The 24,045-nt window shown below is 41.9% G+C and overlaps 1 protein-coding gene across 9 annotated transcripts in view; it reads left to right on the forward strand.

The window, feature by feature from the left end:
- Positions 1-24,045, forward strand: part of TOM1L2 (target of myb1 like 2 membrane trafficking protein) — a 54,646-nt gene that overhangs the window by 13,578 nt on the left and 17,023 nt on the right. For 3 of the 9 annotated variants that reach the window (XM_059826214.1, XM_059826215.1, XM_059826213.1), the window contains exons 2-10: positions 7,253-7,337; positions 8,029-8,107; positions 9,759-9,908; positions 14,271-14,405; positions 15,398-15,556; positions 16,329-16,445; positions 19,140-19,273; positions 21,735-21,783; positions 22,905-23,028. In XM_059826214.1, the coding sequence (XP_059682197.1) occupies positions 7,253-7,337; positions 8,029-8,107; positions 9,759-9,908; positions 14,271-14,405; positions 15,398-15,556; positions 16,329-16,445; positions 19,140-19,273; positions 21,735-21,783; positions 22,905-23,028 (1,032 nt within the window). The remainder of the gene's footprint in view (positions 1-7,252; positions 7,338-8,028; positions 8,108-9,758; positions 9,909-14,270; positions 14,406-15,397; positions 15,557-16,328; positions 16,446-19,139; positions 19,274-21,734; positions 21,784-22,904; positions 23,029-24,045) is intronic. The other 6 variants (XM_059826217.1, XM_059826219.1, XM_059826216.1 and 3 more) reach the window with 5 other exon arrangements.

Genomic DNA, 24,045 nt, shown 5'->3' on the forward strand with positions numbered 1-24,045 from the left:
ATCTTTCTGCCATCTGTTTTGAAAGAGAGCAACTTATATACACATGTCATTCAGTGGAGCGTGCTGGCAGCAGCAACAATTTCTGCTGATGGGGGAACTTCAGCGAGAAGATTCATAACAAAAGTCTTTATTGTATAGAAACACACCGTTCTGCTTGGGACCCAGATTCCAAATGCTTTTAAAGACTGTGACTAAACCATCATTTGTGCCTGAGATGAACGACATCTGAGTACAGAAACAGCCTGGACTAGGTTACCCTGCCAGGCCGTTCCTGTACAATACAATAGTGTAATAGTGGAAGGTCCGTCTGGTTTTACAACCTGCAAATGCATTGAGACCTATAAGATGTGATAAACTAAGCAAGTCATGCTGATATGCTCTCTTGCCTATTCTGATATTATTATGAGGATTTCTGTTTTGTTTTTCTTCTTGTTAAGGTGAAGCTCTGACCTGAGTATGAAAGAAAGATTTTCTTTGTTATACAGCTGTTAATGTTTAATAGGTATTAATCCATTCACCTTGCTCTGTTTCTGAAACTGCTGTGCAGCTATGCTCAGTCAATCAGCTGTAGTTTCCTACTCCTGAGAGGCTGAATCTGGGGGAGATGTTGGGCAATGTCTTTTTTGTAGCGTATCTAAATCAGAGGAATGTTGTAGCATAACTGTGAATACCATGTGGCCTTTAAAAAGGCACAGTAATTGCATGTTACATATTCATGACTGCAGGTAAGTGTGATCTGGAAGGCAGGTTTGAAGAAGTTTGGCATTTGGGCGGCAGCTTCAAAAAGAAGAAAATCTGAAAGTTAATTGGAGAAAATGACAGTTCCCAGTCTACCGATGTGCCTTCAAACAGCATTCGAGCTAAATACTCATTATGATTGCACATATGCATGTCCACAGATTCTCTTGTTATGTTATTTTAGTGTAGACTCTGCAGTCATTACAAACTATGATTATTCATTTATTCAGCCCCAGAAACTTTGGCAAAACAATGAGTGGAGGATAGACGACTTCATCCCGAAGAGTTTCGATGTAAGCATAGCTAAAATCAATTGAAAAATCACAACGGCAGAAGTGGATGACCAGTGCTGCAGCAGTACAACCCGAATCACGCTTTTCTGTAATGCCTTGCAGTTCAGATTGAGCCCGTTTGTTCTAGCTGACTGGCTTTTTCTTTGGAAGTGTGAAGCTCAGCATTTTCAGAGCAGTGTGAAATAAGGAATGTAGAAAAAGGACTTGGAGCAGTGAGGTGGCTAATTGAAAAATGCCATTGGAGCTGTGCTTTCTAACAAAGAAACTGGCAGGTTTTTATGAGTAAGGCACTTCAGAGTTGAGTTTTGATCTTGAATTTTGAATGAGTCACATTTATTTTTTAATAGCAGCATTCTGATAAAAAGGAAAAAACCTCCTGTGGTTACCATAATGTCTAAGTGTCCGTGACTGTCTTTCAAACAGCAAATATAGAGAAAGCAAGAATAGACTGTTAGGTCCAGGAGAATCCAAGTGTGTTATTCTAGTGTATCTCTGTCTTCCAAGTGAGATGTCTTGAACTCAGCAGCCACGCGAATGCTGAGGGTCTTTAGTCTTATCTTTGTTTCACTTGGACAGTTGAAATATGTTTTCTGTGGCCTCTGTATGGTCTTTCCCCAGGTCTTATTGACGGTGCCGTGCAGGTCATTGATGATTTGTTGAATCCAAGAGAGACAACTGCAGTCACAAAACGTAATGATGCTTTAAAGCAAAACAATTCTATAAGCTACAGCTCAGAGGAGAGATGTTATCGTTCATTCAATAGCTTATCTTCCCTTGTGAGCTATCTTGGGTGTTTTGCATTGCCTTGCAAAATTCTTTTTTTTTTTCCTGAAAGACCTTTGTCCATTCTATAAAAGCATTTTGCATTTGACCTCAGCTGATAGCCCTTGCTTCTGAGAGAGCTCCACTGAGCTGAAGGGAGGGGGATCAGTAGGATGGAAGTAAAAGCCTGCTAATACTGTGGCTTCTTCTGTTCTCTGTCACATATTATGCAGAGTGAAATATAACACATCTGACTGTTTGATTTGCTAATTTCAGTCTTGGAGCACAGCTGGTAGGCAGGTGGACTGTTAAGAGGCAAGACAAAGATCTAAGATCCACGATCATCTGAACTTCCAAGCAAAAAAAAAAAAAAAAAAAAAAAATTTTATGCTGCTTGAACACCAAATGCTGTTGGAAGGAAGGGGAGAAATTTGGAATCGGAACTTTCTTGCTTTTGGATCTCTCTAACATGGTGCATTAGTATGCATGCTTCTTGCATAAACAGAAGGTGATTTTTCGTGCGTGATTCTTCCCAAACATATGAATCAAGAGTCTCTGAAGCAACATCTGGAGAAGTCCCAAGAGAGAAAACTGTGATTTCTCTGAACACAAAGATCTGTTCATTCACGAGATTCTGGTATTCAGACAGAAAACAGCACAGTTCTCTCATTTTCATTTAATGTGATTTGTAGCTAGTGCAACGTTTAACTTTCAGTTTTGCCTTTTCTTCCAACAACATTATGCAGCACCACAGTTGCTTATTGGTGCTTATAGATTGACCTTTTGGGGACATTTTTACCCTGGTCGTGCCTGCTGTCATCATTCAGCTAAAGTAGATGTTCTCAGTGCTTCCAGCAGTCAGTCTTTCAGTCTCGGCTGTGTAAGCATGCCTATGGTAGGTGAGTTAAATAGCATACAGACTTCAACTTGTGCAGTTGCAATCCTAATGAAAATCTTCAGGCTGACTCCATTGGCGGGTTCAGGATAATGGTCAGAGACAAGCATTGGAAGGGGGAAGCAGGGAAGAGCGAGGAGTTCTGCTTTATCTCATCCGTATGTGGACAAAGTCAAATTTTAAGAGTGTCATCAGCATTGAACTGTAACTTTGAAGCACAAGTAGTATGAACTGGAAAGGGCTGTGAGAGCAGCTTCTCAAGGACAACCAGTGATAGCATTTCTTTGATAGGTGACTTTTGAGCTGGGTTCAAGATGGGTGGTAAAAGTTCTTCTGTTTTGTCCCTGCATTTAAAAAAGCATTCCTGTCCCACCCTGCACAGCCTGTTTATTACGTGGCGGTTACACGGGCATTTCTGACTTGATTTCCTTGTGGTGACATCTCTCAGGTTGGAGCAGGTCGCTTGGGAAGAGGCTTGGCTGGTGGGGGGGGTGCACTGAGACTGTTTACACTGAAAACTTCACGCTGCTGAACAGCCTCTTCTGAATGCCATAAAATGTACACAATTTCAGTGTGAGCAGGGAAATACTGATATTGCTGTTTGGCAGAGTGTGGAAATGCGGCCACGAGAGTTAGATCTCAGAGGGAAGGTGTGAATGAAAAAATAGCACAATTTTTTCTCCTTTTCTTTGCAGACTAGAGATAAGCTAATGCTTGCGTGTGCATATGCAGTGTCCAAGGTCTGCAGCGTGTCAGGCGTAGGGTGCCAGATTGTCTTTCTTTCTACCAGAACATTTATCCTTTAATTTGGGAAACGTGGTGGGAATTGATAGCATCTTGTTTCTGAGACAGACTTTCTGATGATCTCACTGGTTCTATCACGTCTCCGTGTGAGACACTAACTCCTGGCCCCCACTGCGGTGGCGAAGTTGGCAGTAACACAGAGCTCGGAGTTGCTCTCGGGGCAGAAGCTGTGCAAGGCACCCTTGGCACCCAAGCTGGGAGTTGCCAGCCCTTTTGTTATGCAATTAAACCATACCATAAACTCTTCAGTTCAGGGAGGGGAGGAGAAGGATTCCTACTCATTGCCTTTTTCCTTGTCTAATTTAACATTTCTAATGTCACCCTGGAATCCTTTGGTCATGTTCCAGAGTCCTTGTGTGAACTAGTGCCATTTAGATGCCTTTTAATGAGGTTGAAAGAGATTGAGGAACTGGGGACTTTTTTAAAGGGTATTTGCCTGCCATTCCTTCACAGTCCTGTGATAGTTTCCAAAATCTGTTTCATCTTGTCAGTGGTATCTATTTGCTGTTTGAGGAGGAGCCTCAGAGAGATGCATGGCTTCCAAAATGTCCAATAAATACTGGACAGGTTGTTGATATTTTTAATTTACTGCATTTTGGATATGTTGGGCAGGGATTCTCTTACAGATGAGTGCAGGCAGAGCTGTTTCACCAGAAATCCAGAACTACAACCTGCTGCGTTTTGGTTCTTGAATTGCTCTACAGGCTTTCAATTCGTTGCAGCGTAATACTGTTCTTCAAACAAATCACACACAAACCCGTATGCCTTCTCTGCAGTCAGTTAACTCCTTTGTAACAGTTGAGAGAGCACTGCAGCAACAAATCTGGGTCACACACCCTACAAAGGACAAACGACTACAGATGACAAGAGCTTATGTGCTCTCTGTTGCTGAAGAAGAGACTAAAATTAGCTTCCGACTCTTATTCGAATTAAAAATTACCCAAGGGGAAAAGAACTAATTCTCAAAAAGACAACTGTTACGTCTTAAGCCCACACAGTCTCAACCATGTATTACTCCAACTAAAGAATAGAAATGCAAAAATAAAAAGGCGGTAACCAAACTTTCTGGGAGAAAGGGGATTTCGTTTTCCCTAGTGTATCTCAGAAAGGAAATACGAATGAGGTTATTGGGGACCCCAGACAACTGTTCCTCTGCCACCCTCCATACGGTGCTGCGGCAGCATCTCTTCACTCTACTGTCTCCAAAATGTCACAGTTTTTAGTTGTGGAGTAGTGCCATGTACACATTCGATCAAAAGAAACCTTAACTAAATGAGTCTTACAAGACCAATGAATGAATTGGCTGCTAGCACAACTTTGTGCAGGATCAGCATTTTCCACAAGCATTTATAAAAAGACGTAGCAGAACCAAAGAGTATGAATACTGCTAAGTCACTGCCTGATGCCAAATGCTGTCAAGAACACACAAATTTGTTAATATAGCTTTAGATTAAGAAAACAAATCATACTCCCAGATTAAGGAACACCCTCTATTTAAGGCGTAATCTCTTATTTTGCAGCACTGTGCTTATAAATCCTTTGCAGATTTGGAGATCACCTTCTCCAGCAGAGCAGATGTAGTGATTTTTTTATATCACTGAATACTAAAGGTTTTTCTCTAATGTTAAATAAAATGTTTTCCTAAGCAACAAGGACTATGTGGAGGTGAAGGCAGATCACATTATATAGCAATAAAGCCTTACATATGGTATAAGAACAAAATGTAACTAAAAAAAATATTGTTACAAGTAACTTTGCACAAAGATGAATTCCTTTATCCCAGAAAACATTAAACAGCTCTGCCTGCACTCTTCCTTGAGAGAGTCCCTGCCTAACATAGCCTAAATGCAGTAAATTAAAAATACTCAATAACCTGTCCAGTATTTATTGGACAATTTGGAAGCCATGCATCTCTCTGAGGCTTCTCCTCAAGCAGAAAGAGGTTTTGTTGCCAAAGTGAACTCTACCATGACGTGGTGGTAGCTGAAAAAGACCCGGAGGTGAAGATGGCATGGCTGGGAGTTTTGCAGCCTCGGTTTCCTCCCCAGCGGGTGAGACCCCGTGCCGTGATCTCCGTGCCTTGCAGCACTGCCTCTCTGAATGGGGAGCGAGGTCTGCAAAGAACGATCGCCTGTTCCATAATCTCCTTTTCCATGGGGTCCTCTCCGTTCTGGAGATAGATGGCTTCTTTTCAGCACTCTCTGCTTGGATTTTGCATAGCTGTCTGGTTTGTCTCAGACAATTACTGTCCTTGGTGGAGCTGCTTTAGCCACAATTCTGGTGTAGACAAGTCACTGAAACTTGAATGACCCAGTTACATAGTCTTTCTCCAAATAATGTCCGCTAATTATGGCCTGCGGGCATCTAGATCCTCAGTCACAGTGATAGAAATGTTAATGGGAAAAACATCATTGGTAAACAGAAAAAGAGATGTGTGAAGTCCTTGGAGCCTGGCATTCTCAAACAAAATCTGCCTTGTTCTGGGGGACAGATTGGGGTCCGGTGTAAAGACAGAAGGATAGTTGGGGAAGATGGCACCTGTGGTTTTGTTTCTGCTTTAAAATGTTTAGAAGTTTTTTTTCTTGCTTTATTCTTCATTTTAAAAATGCTTTTGTTTAGCCTATTTAGCTTCCAACATCGGATGCCAGGGATCTATAGAAAAACCTAGACTAATTTAGCAGAGAAGGTCATGTTTGGCTTGAAGGTCCCCTTTTTAGGTGTCTCTGGTGACAGGCTTTCCATTCAGCTCGATAGCATCTCTGAATGCGGGTACTGTAACACCGGTTTGAATGCTGCAAGTGAGAAGTGTGAAAAATTCAGGGGATGTTCTAGGCGCCACTAGACAGAACTATATTGATTTAGGAGGAAATCCCAAGGAGGAAATAGTTCTTGTCAACTGATTACTTGAAGTTATGGTTATGCTACTCTTGCAGACGTCTATAAATTAAACTGCCAACAGTTGGCATCTGCCACTGTCATAGTGCTATAGGTCATCCTTCCCGTAGAATTTAGTCTGATGCTGGAGTCACTTACCTGCCATGCATATAGTGAGGGAGCATTTGGGAGTCAGGAGGAAGGCGGGTTGTGCTTGGGAGACGTGTACGTAGCCCCAGCATGGAGAGGAGACTGGGGATGTAGCGTGGGACAGCGGGAAGCAGTGCCCAGCGCCCTGGCAAGCAGATATTGAGGGACCGCAGTACAGGAGTAAGAGTCCCAGGCAAAAAGGGGTGTCCATGAACGATATTGTGACCTGAATTACCACGTGCTGAATGTTTTCATGTGCTGGTAGTTCTTTCCATACTGAAATTCTGGAATTCCTTGAATTCTGTCTCCAAGTTGCCCTCTTTCGTCCCTCGATTTGTGTGGAGATATTATCTACTAAAACAGGGAGGAGGTCATGTTGATTTGGGGGAGATTTTCCTACCTCATAGCTTGCCAACAATGCAGCATCTGAGAAGTTTAAATTGGAATTAGCTGACATTTTCCTACTCTCTCAGGAATTCAGGAGTCTTTGAAGAACAGCCCATCTATGTGGGCTGAAGGTAGTGAGCTTGAGGGATAATTGATTCTGTCTGGAAACCTCTATGCTGATCCCTAAAACCAGGAGGGAAGGTTTGACATTGCCTACTGTCAGTGGGGACTTTTTTTTTTTCTGTCTTTCTTTTGCTGGATAGTTTCAGCTCGGAGTAACTGAAGATGGATTGAAGTATAATACCTAATCAGGAAGATGTGAAAAGATTTATTTTTCTTTACTTTACAGAAAAGGCCACAGATGGCTCTCTGCAGAGTGAAGACTGGACACTTAACATGGAGATCTGTGACATTATCAACGAGACAGAAGAAGGGTATGTGCTATTTCAGCACTTTGAAAGGTTCATGAACACAATCTTCATCTGGTCATACTCAGCATGTGAGGAGGTGCAGTGAGTCTGGGGGCAGATGCTCATAGTTTGAATGCAGTTTGCATATGAGTTGCTTAGTTTTCCTGCTCCTTAGACATTTCTGAAAACTACTGTATGATGCAGCACTTTCTGTGGTCAGTCTCTGGTTGGGAGGGCTGGCATGAAAAATGTATTGCTGGAAAGGGTACTGAGTTTGTACTTCTGGGGTTCTTGTTTTCAGCAGGTGTATCTCTTTGCAGTGCTGCAGTGCTATTAATTTCAGGCATTTGAATAGAGAGCTTCTCTGATACATCTCCTTCAGCATCAGAAAAGCTGTGCTGCTTGCAGTTTGCAGGAGAACTGATCACTGGTCTTACGCCCTGAGCCTTTTTCTGAGTGGCTGTCAATCTTTCCTGCTTGATCAACATCCTGCCTTTTTGGAGGCCTTGGGCATTGCTCTGGTCTTGACTTCTGTGATATCTTGTCTCCTCACATAATTCTGCATGACCCTAGTTTGGTTGTAGTCAACTAATCTGAAGTTAACACACATGCTTATATCCAGCTGGAAATGGTAAAGGGTTCCTTTTCCCACAGTGTATGGCATGTGAAAAGCGTGTCTGAGCTGTCTTTTAAAAATGGTGTGTTTCTCCTTCAGTCCAAAGGATGCCATTCGAGCACTGAAGAAGAGGCTGAATGGAAACAAAAATTACAGAGAGGTCATGCTGGCGCTGACGGTGAGTGGGGGCAGGCTGGAATGCCTCAAAAGGGCAGAACCCTTTTCTTTCATCATTTTCCTTTTCCTGGCACTCTCTTGAATGTACATGCTATTTGCTTTAACAGCCACTGCTTTGCCCTTTTCTTCTCTCCAATTGCCTCCTCACTTCCTTGGAGAGGGTTGCTGGAAGCTTTGCATAGCGTTTTTCTGACTCAATTGATTTCTGCTTTTTTCTGGGCTCTTATTCATCCCAAGTACTGACTGGGGAAAGTTAAAGTAGCCCAAATGGGTCTGTGTACCCTTTGGAGCTTTCCCGTCTACTTTCATCTCCCTGTGTCCTACTGTTTCTCCACTCCAAGACAACTGCTGTGGGCATATCTGCAAGTGAGGATGATGAACTTGCCGTATTTTCAGCTTCATAAGTAGCTGATGCACAATTTCCCTTGTGAATGGATCTCTGTAGGAGACTCGAATTAATTTATACTGATCTAATTTCACTCAATAAAGTGTAAATTATATTCTGTGCATTTAGGCAGCACTGCTAAGGTGTGAGATAATTTGCCAGTGACCTTTCCTACTGATGACTTTAGTTAGGGGTTTCCTGGGTAATGCGGCACTCCTGAACATGCGGTGCTGGGCAGGCTCTGTGCCGCAGCAGTCTGAGGAATGAGCAGCAGTAACTAGATCGAGTTATATTGCTGTGGGTAGGTGATCTGTATGATTCTTTCACACAGCTCTTGTTGCATCTCCCTGACGAAGCGTGACTGTACTTTCTGTCTTCTTGCCATTTCCTATCCTGGATTGTCATTTTGACAGATTACCAAAGACCAAACCATGAGATTATCCATTGTGCAGGAAAGAGCGAAATTCATCAGGAACAAGTCCATGTCATCAAGGCTGATGAAAGTAGCTGAAGTAGGAGAGTAATTACAGACTGCTCAGACACAGAGTCGCGGTGGTTATTAGGCATGGCTGTAAGGAGAAGTGACGCATTGGATTTATCTCCATGCTAATCATGTTCTTCAGAGAAAAATCAACAGCTGTTCTTCCATGGCAGTTGAATGGCAAGTGGAAGGTGCCTCTAGCTAGGTTGCAGGGGGAAAATGTGTCAAAGTATAACCTGTCAGAGCATTCACAAGGGAGTGTTTTGAATGAGTGAAGATCATTCACCTGAATTCCCAGCTCTGAAGCATGGCTTATAGCTCAGAGCAAGCGGGTCCAGCTGTGTTCCAGGTACATAGAAAATGGTGGAGTGCCACAGCACGATAATATCTCACTGTGACAGGATGTCCTCTGTCTTACCTGCTCTTGATGTAATGCTGTGTACTTAGCTGTTCAGCTGTGCAGGTTGAAAAGTTCTGCTTTGTAGAGGAAGAAACTTCGTATTTCTTTACCTTGAAAACAGGCAAAGATGGATCATAAAAGTGCCCAGTATGTTAATGGTGGGTGAGGTACCTCGAAATGTGTGTGTAGAGAAGGAAGCTTTTTGGTAAAATCAGGGACAAAAAGGAGAATTAAGAGTATAAGTGTAATTTCTCCTCTGTTTTCTCTCCCTCCCATCAAAAATTTTAAAATAAAAAAAAGGCGCAAAACCAGAAACCAACCACATAGGTGCTGTGTGTGTGATCAAGCTTTGCTCCAACAATGAATGTTTTTTTATGTGTGCGTAGGTGTTGGAGACCTGTGTGAAGAACTGTGGCCATCGCTTTCATGTCTTAGTGGCAAACCGTGACTTCATAGATGGTGTGCTGGTGAAAATCATCTCGCCCAAGAATAATCCCCCCACTATTGTACAGGATAAAGTACTAGCGCTGATTCAGGTACACAGCTTGTCTCTGCTTCCATATGTTGCTGCCTGAAATAAGGACTGTCTGCTTCAGTGCTACGCATCGCTAAACATGCTGTCATCATTAAAAATGTGGCAAGTTTTTTATATGTAAAAGCAAACAATATACCCAGATTGGCAGGGAAGGGCAGGCATGCACACGCATAGATATTTTATCCAGGGAGAAATGTCTGGATTGTAGTTAGAGAGGTACCACTCTAAAACAAGAGGACTAAATAAAAGATAAATGGATGACTTTGCAATTTAACAGTCAAATCGAGAAGCTGGAGACCTGCTTCTGTGATGGGCTTGTCATCTGAGACCAGGAAATTTTAGAGGATCATGCTTTTGCTGTCAGTTGCAGAACACTTACCTTTCTGTGTCTGTTTCCTTGACCGTAAAATGGATCTGTTTCCCTCCATTAGAAAGCATTCTGAATTCCTTTTAAAGATGGTTATAGAAAAGTAAATTACCATATAGGAGTTAAAATGTTTTTGGTGTCTTTTCTCTGGTTATTGTGCAGTAAAAGTGCAGTCAGATCCTTGCCTGCAGTGGGGAAATTCAGACATAGGCCTGTCTGCCACTTCTCCTTCTGTGCAGCATAACAATAAACAGCCATGTTAATTCCACAAACCATTAGCAACACATGAGGAAACATTGGTGCCTGCCTGGAGAAAATCTGACAATTATGGGAAGCTTTATCACTAAGCTCCTACAGGCTATTGCATACACCAGAGACTAAAAGACACTGCGTATTTAAAATGATATAAACCTGCTGCAGTGTTTCTTGTGGGAAGGTATTTACAAATGCGCAGCGTAGTTTTCCAGATATACTTCTGATTTTTGCGGCAAAGCATGCAGTTGAATTTCTGCTGGTTTATTTGTTCTTTGGATACACAGATAGGACAGCGTTAGAGCATGACAATGTAAATAAGTGATTTCCGAACAGGAAATAGGCTGGGTGGGGAAATTAACTGGGTATTACATTGGGGTCTGTGGGGTCCCTTTATTTCTGGTCTGTGATCTCAAGGCTTTCTAAAAAAATTGTGCAAAATTAATGAAATTATTAAAAGCAATTCTTGTGCATCTGACCTGAGCCCTTGGGTGTCTGCCTACTTTGGTGGGAGAGCTGATACACGCGATGACCAGGAGATGAGGTTAAATGCTGTCCCATAAAGAAAAACTGTTCATGTTTCTGTACTGTCTGCTCTGCTGCAGTGTTTTAGAGGGTGTTGGTTATGCTGGGTCCTGGATTTAAGTGAATTCCCAGTCATTATTGCAAGTAAGATGGAAGTGTTTGTAACATAACCAAAACGCCGCAGCCGTTGCCTCAGTGTATTAAACAGAACTTTATTTGAGTAGGCTTAGTGCCGTAGGCTAAAAGCCTTTTGGTATAAAAAGCCTGAGAATTATGAAAGGTGCCTGTGTGTGGGTTCTGTTAGTGTCTCTTTAGCTGGAGGTGGTAGGGGACTTTTTTTTCCAGATTGCCTGACAAGTCTGGAAAAGTGATTGCAGTCACTCATCTCAGCTGCCCTGTTGACACGCACACCCAAAATATCCCATCCGTCATGGCCGCTTTGCTCAGCTTAGACTTTGCTCTTTAGAGCTCCCTGCAGTTGGAGTTAACTCCGTTCCAGGGGGCTGATCTTTTCTCAGCTCTGCTCCACTAACATTACATTTATCCCCTTCTGTAGGCTTTTTACAATTTGGTATCAGGGAATTAATAAGAACAGAAATGAGAGGATTAATAGCAATTGGAAGCATGGAACAAAGCTGTACAAACAGCATATGTCTTCAGCCATACAGATCTTGTATTCCTGGGCCTTTCCATAGCAAGGGTAGATAAAGCTGCCATCCAATTTCTCATCTAGAGACTTGACTGTTTTGAGATGTTGGGCATCGTGTCCCACTTTCTCAACCTATTTCCCAGTGTACATGAATTAGCATGTATTACATATGGCTTATCCTTCCTTCTTCACCTTGCTAAAGGCCTTGGAAATATTCCTTATTGCTGTGTCTCTGGTAAGAGCTTGCATATCACCTCAGAGTTCATACCACCTTGCTGCCCAGTACCCTGAGCACTGTCATCAAAGTTGAAGCATGTGGAAACTTTTAGTGGCGTGGCAAATTCTTTTGAGGGTACACGTGTTAAAAAGTGTCCAACACTGGAAAAGTTGTCTTGTGATGGTCACTGATTTAGGGGCCAGATTTGCAATGGTATTTAATTAACCTGTTTGAGTACACTGAGGTGCCAAGTGGGATTTATACAGCAGCATCCTTAAGTATCTACCTTTGATAGTCTAGCCCAAAGTCTAAGAAGATCCAAATTCAGTCTCACCTCTGTCATACGCTTGTTTGGACAACGAGCAAGTCTCCTAAGCTCTGTGTGTAGCTCCTTATCCATAAAGTAGAGCTAATATTACTTTTGCCTAGTTGAATTGTAAGCTGTCTAGGACGGGGTTTGTCTTACGATGTGTGTAGACAGCACTTAGGACAATAGTGTCCAGTCCTGCTTGTGACCTCTGGGAGACATGCTGATATAGATAATGCTGCCAGCTCAGGCAGAAGAAGAATACAAATGAAAGTGTCTCCCTTCTGCAGGGAAGAGAGTTGCAGAAGAGAGAATAAATTAAAAAGGTAGAGTGCAAATGAAGTGAGGTCGCTGTCATTAGTGCCTACAACAAAATCTCTAGGAAGCCAGTGAAAGAGAGGATGCATTAGTACATCCTCCTGGGCAAACAAACCGCATTAAAAGTTGGGGGTAGCAACGCAGCATACTTTTGCCTGTAAGTTTCTTTTGAGTGATTATTAAATAGAGCATCCCTTGCCTAACATTTTTCACTCTTACTTGCAAATAGAGTTGAAGTGGGGAGCACCATTATGTAGAAGCATCATTCAGACGACTTCCTCTGTAAATTGAAAATGCAGAGAAAGTGCAAGGCTAGAGTTACTTGTACAGTCAATATCTCCATCTGAATTAGGGATGGTTTGGAAGGTCAGTTCCAAGGAAACAGAATGGCCCTTCGCAGTTGGAGATCTTTTCTCTGGCTCAAATAGGGCTGTTTGGACTTGTACTGCATCAGAACAGTTGATGCAGTTAATTTACTCTTAACAAAGCTGAGAAGCAAACCCAGAATTGTTAGCTTGCAACTGATAATGGATTGTCTCCTGGGCACATTGTGTAGGAAATGCTCTTTCTTAGAATTGAACAGAATAGGAATGTAAGTTAAATATTAATATTAGGTCTTATCTTGTTTTGCTATCTTTGATTTCTTTCCCTCAAATATAAAAAGTGGTTAAAACAGATTTTAAAGTAAGAATAGTCAAAGAACTAGCATAAAAGTGGTAACTAAATGAATTAAGTTCAGAGCCCACACACACGTCTCGCAGTAGTTCTGGATCCAGCACACTGATACTCTGCCTCACATATGTGAGGGTTTGGGGAATGCTTCATTTTTAATGGAGTCATAACATTTCAATTTTTCCTTCCCTTAAATTTTTAATACCTGGCTAATTTCCAGCAAAAGCGCAAAGGGGTAGAGGCTTTCAAGGTATTATGCTCCTAGCAGCTTCATGAGTACAGGAGGTTGGCTAGCGAAGAGAAGCACTTAGTACTCCCACTGAAGGAAAAGCTCCAATGTGAATTGAAGCCTTTTTAGACACCAGAGAATTCATGTGGGGGAGATACTATGAGTGTTCTGGCTGTGGGAAATTCTCCCTTTAAACTTGTTCTTTCTGACACACCAGGGTGTCTAAGTGCTGGATATGTTCTGTAAGAACCCAGGCTTCATTCGTTCTGCTGCTCATGGGACTGCATGTTTCACAATATAAGAACCTCAGAAACTACCTTTTTTGTTCAAGTTCGGTCCAAATAAAATACTGAAGAAAAACTGACAGCTGTGATTTTTCACTGGCCGCAAATGAGGGTGTTTCACAAAGTAAATTGTGATTGCTTAAGTTATGTATGACTTTATGAATTTTGCTTAGATAAATTTCATCTTTCACACAGACTTTTTTTGGTGGGTCATTGGCCATAGAATATACAGGAAAAGATCAGCATGCAATCAGTGCTAAGTAGAGGAGATTGGAAGAGGCTTTCATTTGCATTTACAGATTTTGGTGATGTCAGGGGCTAGACATAGCTACTGTGCGCAGGGTTCCTGTCTATTTTATATTTGAATAAAATGTGTACGTGACTGTTTTAATAATATTTGCAGGATCTTTTTGACCAGATCTAATGATTACAGCTTCCCTTTGAACCTGAAATACATGAAAGGTTTTGTAGTCAGTATCTAATGTCAGGGTGGAGCTGGAACTTCATTTGGAAGCTTTATGGATAATCCCTCATGTTTTCCAGGCTTGGGCTGATGCCTTTCGAAGTAGCCCTGATTTAACTGGAGTTGTGCATATTTATGAAGAACTCAAGAGGAAAGGCATAGAGTTTCCCATGGCAGATCTTGATGCTCTGTCTCCAATACACACGCCACAGAGGGTAAGCTGCAGCATTGCAATTCCAGGGGTATTTTCCCAGGATGTCTAAATAGTTGGGTAACTACTCTTCGTTCCCCTCCTGTTTGTCTGAATTTGGCCCATTTTCTCACTCCTGGAAGGACTTTTTAAAGGGCATAAAGGAGAAGCATAATGCAACTGCATTTGACAGGCTGATAAGCTAGTGGTATGTCCTCTCTTGAGTCAAACATCAATCTGAGAAGAGAAAAGAGTTTGGAGGAGGCTTGTATACTTGTCTTGTACCACAAAACCACCAGACAAATGCAACTAATTTGTTCAGAGAGAGTCCAGCAGGATATATGATTGAGGTTTACTTCTTTTTCCCAAAAGCATGGTGGTTTCTGTTGGCGATAACCCTGAACCAAGGCATGCCTGTCTTTCAAAGGTGTACAGAGTCTGAATGTCTCACTGATCCCATGGTAACGTGAGATCTTGACACCTTTGAAAAGTTAGGTCTGGAAGGTTGACAGAACTGCTTCTAGGAAGTAACTTAATGTTCACAGGTGTTCTGATTATTCACTCTGAAAACTTAAGTTAATGAATCTTTGAAGTGGTAAATGCAAGTGATCGAGGACTGAAAGATTACAATTCTTGTGTCAAGATTAATTAAATCCAGTATCTATGTGTCATATCTTTTTTTTTTTTTTTTTTTTTTTTAAGCCTGCAACTTAATTCCTAGTTTAAAGTAATTTATAGTTATTTATCTTTGGCTCATGTTTTTATTTTGCTTCTCACTTTTCCTGTAAAGGTAAGTTGACTTAAATGCATGTGGGTTGGGTCAAAAGATATGGGCATGAATTTTTATTGCAGCTGTCCGCTCATGGGCTGGCCTGCCAGTCTGTTCTCATAACTACGCTGACCTTTTCCACAAGGTGCAATTATGTTCTATATTTGAACGTATTTGGCCTGAGGTTGCTGACAAAGCAAGTGCTGTCACAATTCAGCTTTTGAATTCCTGTCTTTCTGATGTGGCAGAGTGTTCCTGAAGTTGATCCTGCAGCAAATATGCACAATTCACAGTCTCAGCAAAGGGTGAGCACCAGTTCTTATTCTTCGTCTTCTCCAACGGCGTATTCTGCTCCTCAGGCCCCAGCTCTGAATGTGACTGGTCCCATCACTGCTAATTCTGAACAGGTATTGGGATGACGATTCTTTTGAGTGAGACTCTTTCAGCAGATCAAATTAGAAACCAATTTGCAGAGGAACTTTCCATTTAACTCTTTTGATTTTGATTGCCTCCTAGGTCTGGTTCTACTTAGTAATCTTTCCTCCTATTACAGTGTAAAATCTAGGCTTTAGATTTGTATGTATGGCTTCCTAATAGCAGCAGTTATGAAACCTCACAATCTGATACACCAGTCCACTCAGCAGTTGTGCAGTAGGTTAGTTATTCTCATTAGCTCCCCTCCTTTAAAGGCACAGAATGTCTTGCAGATGCAGGAAGTCTTTCTAACAGGGAGTTAAGTCTGCATCCGTAAGACCCTTGCAAATGCCCTAATATAGGATCTTCCTTTCTCTGTGCAAAAATATTAACCTCAGAGCCAAAGATCCTGCTCAAAAGTTGTACATCTTTCCCCGCACTTGAGTGAGCCACGCAAGGTGTACTGCAGCTGAGGTCTGTTTTTAGCTGCTGTTTTCAATTGCTTCCCTTCCATGCAAGCGTAGCACATCTGGATTTGTGATGATAGTGAGTGATTCTATAAAATTCTTTCCTTTTTCTGTTGCTTTTCTAAAATTCTCTTCTGGGTAAACTTTTATCTTTACCTTTTTTTCCCCTGCTAGAGCATCTGGAGCCTCAGATATCAAGTCAGACAGAACCAGAGGTATCACAAAGTCAGTTCTTGAAAATGATCTGCTTAAACCAAAAGATTATGCAGTATTTTGCTGTCTTTTTACCCCAATTTAGATTGCCCGGCTGCGCAGTGAACTGGATATTGTTCGTGGGAATACAAAAGTGATGTCTGAAATGCTGACAGAAATGGTACCTGGACAAGAGGATTCCTCAGACCTTGAGTTACTCCAGGTAACAGTTTCTTAGCAAATATGATCCTGATACTTTCTGTACTTGGGTTTTTCTTGGGGGGGGTGGTTTTTGTTGTAGTTCACTTCACTGCCTTGGTTTGTTTGTTTTACAAAATTAATGTGGACTGCGCTTGACCCTGGTTAGTCTCATCACTCGATGTTCTTCATTTGTTAAAGCTTCCAGTGACAAGGATTTCCTAACTTCCCTTGAAACTTTTTCCAGTGCTTTCTTCTCCATGTAGCTAGAAGTTTTTCCCAATGTTGAATCCTTTACCACAAAGCGGCTTAAAATTGTGATAGGCTCTGTAAGCCCTGAGCATTTCTGCTTCTTTTACACGGTCCATCATCACTCATACAGTGGCAAAACGCTCCTGGTCACTATGCAAGAAGAAAACACCCCATGTTTCCAGCTGGGCTAAATATTGCCAAGGGTCTGTCACTCAAAATCTTATATATGAACTAACTGTTTTCCCAGAAGATGTGCTGTAGCTTCTTCTGAAGGTAGTGGCTTAAGGCAGGCACTCAGGAGAAGTTTCATGCTGTCTGGAGGGTTAGACTGGGTAATCTGAAGGGGTTTCTTTGCTGGCAAGTCTCAATCCAGTGTAGCATTTATTATCTCAAAAGAGACAAGAGTTATAGTTGAGCTCATGTCTCAGGCTTCACACCTGTTTCCCCAGGCCAGTGGTAGCGGGGTGCCCTTTTGCCTGAGGAAAGTAATACAGTACCACATGCAACACAGATGAGGAATACTGTGATCTAGCATTCCAGATGCTGCCCTTAATATGGTATTTGCCTTTCCATAGCTTCAGTAATAGGCTTCTGTTTTGATCTTCCAGCAGGGAGGATGGGCTCCCACAGCAGTACATTTGGAGGAAGGCATGGAATTGCTCTCTGTGATACATCAGAGTTTGAAATCCATCCAAAAACTGGTCTCTCTCATGCAGCGGTATTGTGTGTTTGTCTCAGAGCCATCATGGCAGCTGATGAGAGGCTTTGCTATAAAGAGCCTTTCAGTTACTGCCCATTTGGGTCAGACTGCTCAAAACAAAAGAAGCTTCCAGGAAACCAGGACAGACCAAAACAGCGTAGAACAGTTTACTTACATTCAGAAACAACTACTAACATCTTGACAGCATAACCTTACAGCATAGCTTTAAGGTGAAAGAACTTGATCATAAAATGGAGTGACAGCAGCGATTCTTTTTTCCAACTGGTTCCCTTCTTTGACAGATGCATCCTAAATCTGAATCACAGAGCTGGGGAGAACCCATTTTTGATCACAAAGGATGGTTAGTCTTTTGAAAGCTGTGAGCTGGGTGCTGCATGCAAGGACTCCTTGCTTTGAGGTTTATATAGCCCTCCTCCTTAAATAATTCCTGACATTTTCTCCAACAATCAAATGTAAACAGCTTGCTAGAGAGCCAGCTCTGAGCAGAATAGATAGGTACTGTCAGTCCTCTTGGAAAGGCAGCAAACAAACCTCTGAAATGTCACAATCTGCTTCTAAAGTGATGGGATCAAAACTGACATTGGAGAACACATTCCTCAAGCTGTTAAGGCAGCTGGATTGCACTAGGTGAAATTTATCCAGAGCTTAGGATGTCAGACCAAGCAAGGAAAACAAACACATTTTTGCTTTCATCCCGAAGGTTGTGTACCAACAAGTCATCCTTGTTTAGTGCTGAATTTTTGCTGTGAAGTGGAGCTGGGGGGGGGGTGGAAGATGACAGAGGGACATGCTTTAGTTGAAATGTCAGTGCTTATTGAAGTAAAACCGTGGGCCTAATCGCTGGCGCCATGCCATATGTCACGTTTCTTCTTGTAGTTCCTCCTCAACATACCAATTTTGACCTTTGGTCTTGAGGCCTTTCAGGAGTAAAGAATTCTGCTAAGTAATTGGCGGTGGAAGAGATGTCCTGGAAGCATGAGAACTCCTGGTTTAGGCAAACTCAAACCTAGATTTCTTGGCATAAGAGACTTCTAAAATAAATGCCTTTACTCTATGTTTTTAAAAATTTTCTTCTGAAACTCCCCACTGCCTTTTTGCAGTTTCTTGTCTGTGGACTCGTTCAGTTGAAGGGAACGTTTCTGCGTATATTATATATGTAAATATATATGTTTCTTCTGTATACTGAAGTGTATGTGGAGTACTCATCTTTTCATGCTCCTGCTCCTTCTTTTGTGTTCACATTCATATTCTCAGTAGTCGGTACATTCTGTGTCCCCAACCCATCTCTTCTTGTTGTGTAGCACACACTTAGCTACTTGTGGTAGCCCTGATGAACTTTTTTCCCCTGCTTGTTCCACCACGTGCATCTTTTAGTTTTTAAGAATGATATTGCCAAAAAGAGCAGATTGAATTTTCCTTGAAAGCTCTCTTCTGGAAGCTGTTGTATTAACATGTTTTATTCTTAAAACAGATCACTAAAATACAGATATTTATTTTCTGAAGTGCTCAGAGCTAAAGAAGAATCGGGATGTTGAATTGTAAATAGGCTCTCAAGGTTTTATGCCATCGTCTCTTGAAGGGCATGTTTGATTAGATGTGCTTTTGGGTGACATTTAATCATGCAAAGATAGACTTGTCTTAGAGTTTCTCAGCTGGGGGATATGTTTGGCTGTGAACAGAGCTCATCTAAATCTACTTATTGCTAGCTGCTTATCAGAATGTGTGTGCACAATGCATTCCTCCTAGGAACTGAACCGAACCTGTAGAGCTATGCAGCAGAGAATTGTGGAGCTTATCTCACGAGTGTCCAATGAAGAAGTCACAGAGGAACTGCTGCATGTGAATGATGATTTAAATAACGTCTTCCTCAGATACGAAAGGTGGGGCACCTTTTCCATCAACTATTTACATTTGTTCTGTATTTTCACTTAAGTGTGAAATAGGTCCGTTGACAAGAGTTGGCCATCTGGACCAATGGTCCAACATAACAAAATGCAGAGAACCAAAGCACAGAAAGCATTTAGAAAGTCTTTTTATGGTCTTTTACGGTAACATTCCTGTTTCTGTTGTTTCCTTTAAGACTATGATTTTTTTTTTTTTTCTTTTTGTCCTAGACATTGAATTTTTGTGGGGCATATCTGTAAAATGCAGGGCAACCTTGTGCTGAAGTAGCAGAGACTTAAGTCTGCAAGTCCCTATTGCACGGTGCTGTACAGATGTAGGGACTTGGGACCGAAATAGTGCAGCCACAGTCACTAGTTCCACTTGCTAGCCTGGGCTCTGCACAAATTCTTGTGCTGCGTCCTGGCTTAGGGAGGCTCCCGTGAGCTCTCTCCGTCTTCTGATCTCTGAGCTTTCTAGTTCCAGTACTGGTGCAAGGGGAGCTGCCTGAGGTGGGCGTGACCTTCATGCACGTAAGGGTTTTGTTTTTAAGTAACACTTAAAATCTTGAGAAAAGCCTGTCTTGTGCAGAGCTGAGGTTTTGAAGAGTTGGTCTGCGGGAATCATCCCCAGGGGCGGAACGTGGGTCATAGGACTTTCGACATGTTAGACAAAGGCACTGTCAGCCACATCTGCTGCAGTAGGTGACACGTGATGCAGCAGTCTTGGGAAAGTTTAATCTTCCCCTTAATGACAGGCCTGGGGAGTGAGGCACTAAAGAGTACCCTTTGTTCCTTGCTCTTAGCACAGGGCTTTGTTTCTCAAGCCTTTAAAAATAAATTAGACTCTAGATCTGTGAATCTGTGCTGTCACAGCAAAGGCTCGAAAGAAGACTCAGTGGCCTCGATTTTGTCTTTGATTTAGTCATTCAGAGGAGATTGGGGCAAAGTTTGAAACAAATGTTGGCTTTTTACGTTAAATGGTATGTGTTTCATGCACGAGCATGATTCTACAAGTGGCAGAGTGTAACTGTCACTAAGGCTTAGTCTGGTCACCCTTAATATTTTTTCTATTTTCCCCCATCTGTGACTTTGATGGCGGGGGCTAATGTATTTGTAGTCATTATACACTGAAAGGTGAGCTGAGTGATGTTAGCAAGCTGTTTGTGGTAGAATAGCAGCACTGGTCTGAGCGTTTCAATAAATTCTGGTTCCTCCTCTGCTATTCCAAAAGCTCCACATTCATCATGCTGATTTCTAGTATGGGTACCGAGCTCTGTCAGTGACTCAAGCAGGAGCTCTGGCCTTCACTGTGAAGCTTTGGATGTAAATGAATGTGTGGTTCATAAGCCTTTTGGGTGAGAAATATGAGGTGGGAGGTGTCTTAGGCTTCCAGCGAAGGGAGCTGGATTTCCAGTAATAGTAGACACCCACAGTTTCCTAAAATTGAAATTTGGGCCTGAATTTGTTTTTGCTGCCTTTATGTCTGTATTTTCCTCTGTCACATTAAGAAAACATTTTCGTTTCCTTGAGATTCCCTGTTGTGTTTTGTCCATCTGGGAGAAAACCCACAGGATTATATGAATACTATGGGGTTTTTATTGAAAAGAGAGGTTACATGTGAAACTACTTTTGAATGAGGAAAACCTCCAACCTCAGAGAAATCATGGTGCTTTTCCTGGTAAAGGAGATCGAACTGACCTCAGACAGACCTTGGGAAGAGGTAGTTCCCCCTGCTTTTTTGAGTTCATGAAAGCTTGGGTTTAGGTTTGTGGCCCCAGATGCACAGCCGCTTGGGGAAGGTGTAGAGAAGAGACCAGATCTTGACTAGCCAGACTTCTTCCCCTGAGAATTATGAGGATTTTTATCCAACATCATTACTTTTCCTTCTGGGAAAGTATCAACCTATTTGAACACAGGATCTGACGATCTTTGAGCTGAACCAGAATATTTTATGAAATGAATCTGCTAATCATTGTTTCTCTTGCCATGTTCTGCCTGGGTAGGGCTGTGCTAGCATGCATATGGCTTCTAATTTACATGTATTGCAGCAAGAGGGAGCTGTTAAGTGGGAGTAAGACTTGCTGTGGTGCTCAGCTTATTTAGCTGGGAGCATCAATCTTGCTGCAGTTCCTGCTGTCCCTCAGCTAACAGAATAGTCTATCACGAAGCACTTAATGAAAAAAAAAAACCACCAAAGACAAATCCTGTGGTGTTTTTCAGGCATGTGCGTGCTGCAAGATCAGTCAACTTAATACCCACATTTGCCAAGAATGTAACTTCTGCAACTGTCCTCCCTTTGTTCTGGCTTGGAGTTAAAGCTTTCAGGGTTTCCTCTTGAACCAACGAAAACTAAGTTCAGTGGCAAGCATGTCATGGCTTTGTTATAAACGCGTGTTTTTCATTGTTTATTGGTGGCTTTGATAGACCATGTTGATTTATTGTTTTATTTTCTGAACAGATTTGAACGATACAGATCGGGACGTTCAACACAAAATGCCAGCAATGGAGTAAGTACCTATATCCATTTATTATATCAGCAGCTACACCATACTAGCCATGCTGATATCACTAGCATCAGACTTTTACCTGTCCAGCCCTGTGTCCTGCCTATAGTGGCTCATAGAGGATACCAGGAAAAGAGCGTAAGAATGTGGCAAACCTCAAGTGACAACTTTTAGCTCAGGAAGACACTACACTAAAACATCTCTGTGTTTACAGTCCCTGATGGGAGTTTCTTTCCTCTATTAAACTTTTTTGATTGCTTTTGAGTCCCTGCGGACTTCAGGCATTCACAGTATCCTTAAGCAGCAAGTTCCACAGTTTCACTACAGATTTTTACATTTTTATGTGGGTGTATATATATATTTTAAAATGAATATTTTGTTTATATTTGATCAACTCAATGATTTTTATTTGCTCCACCTAATTCTTCTTCACTGTGTCTTACAATAGCACTGTTCAGGTTAATTTTCTTCATGCCACTCATAATTTTAGGAACCTCTCTCATCTCCTTTTTCAGCAACCCTTTTCCAAGCTGAAGAGTTACAGTTCTAATTATTCTTTCAATGAAAACTATTTTATAGTTGTTTTATAGTGTTCAAGATCTGAGTTCATGACGAATTCATACGTGGCACTATTATATTTTCTATTCTGCTTTCTCCTAACAATTTGCTCTATTTACTTTGCCTGTTTGAGTGCCATTTCTACGGCACTGTGATGCAAACTTCAGCACAGGCTCTTCACTGTAACTTTAGTCACAACAAAGTTTTGCTTCTGAAAACAGTTTATACCTAATGTGGAAAATGGTAGCAAATTCGGTTTGACTTAGATCTGACGTTGGTCTGGTGCTAGAAGAAGTGGAGAACACAGACATGTTAGCTAAGTATGAAGAGATCTAGATGAGCTCCGGGAGAGTTTTCTGCTGTGCTGAGCAGTCAAACGGAGTTTTTTTGGTGGATGACCCTTTTTATTCTGCCCTCATCACCCTAGTATCTAGGAGACAGTCCATTTGGCAGTATGCAAGAGAGATCTTTTTAGGAAGCACCCATTATTTTTTGGTGTTTAATGTTGCACTGCAAGAAGAAATCTCTGCCATGTGTAACTTGCTGTGTTTCTTGTGTCCCCACAGGTACTGAATGAGGTGACAGAAGATAACTTAATAGATTTGGGTCCTGGCTCTCCAGCTGTGGTGAGCCCAATGGTCGGAAACTCAGCACCCCCGTCTTCACTTTCTTCACAGCTTGCAGGGCTTGGTGAGTACCTGATCTAAATAGTGCTGATGAACACGAGGCTGCATGCATGGACTTTTTCAAGCCTGACCAGTCTGTGGGTCTCGAACAGCATGCAGGGGGTGCTAGGCAATCCAGGTGTGGGAGCGTAGGAGCAAGTCTGAGTCCCTGTGACCGACCCGAACACCTAGTACAAGCTCTTATCACAGAGGGCTATTGGGCGTTACGAGGAGCCATTTTCCTCTTTCAGTTGTGGGTCAAGGAGTTTTTGCTCCCTTTGGCTCTCTACTACCTGATTAATGGTGCCATGTAGCCTTCGGAAGGTTTGGGTACATGCTTTACAGGATTAGGAAGGCTTTCCCACTCCCCCACACTGTAACGATCTGTAATTGGGAACTAGCCTGGCACAAAGAGAAGGATTTGTTAACCAAAGGGGAGAGTGAAGGAAAGGATGCAGGTTCTTGTTCATGGTAAAACTTGTACTACTACTTTTATTTCTGCTTAGATATAGCTCTCCATGAAATCCGTCTGGTGAATGTTCTTGATTCCCCTTCTGCAAATGATATTTGAAATCTTTGGATGAAAGGTTTTATGAAACTGTTAGGTGTTTTACATTAAATCAAACCAAAGATTGCTTGATATCATCACTTGATTTGACTGAAGGTCCTGCACCTCTTTCAGCACTGCAGCAATATAATAACACTTGATCTGCCACTATTGATTTCACAGTCAATAGCTGAGAGACAACATTGTGGAGAAGACGAGTATCCATGCGCCAAATTTTGGATCATGGTAGTGAATAGTAAATATCTCGGCATGAGGTTGGCAGCAGGTGCACACCTTCCCAAATACTGGCTTCTCAATGAGGAATACTTACAGTGTGGTGCTTCCAGGAGGAATAAGACAATCTCTACATTTGTCCTTTAAGAAATGCATGATTAGCAGCCTCCAGCCTCTTCTGGACAGAACTGTGCTCAGTGCTGCAACTGTTAACTATATGATATCTGTAGCCATCCTGCATTGTTAATGACTTCCTCTGTA

Source organism: Gavia stellata, chromosome 18, assembly GCF_030936135.1.
Source record: "Gavia stellata isolate bGavSte3 chromosome 18, bGavSte3.hap2, whole genome shotgun sequence".
Classification (NCBI taxonomy): domain Eukaryota; kingdom Metazoa; phylum Chordata; class Aves; order Gaviiformes; family Gaviidae; genus Gavia; species Gavia stellata.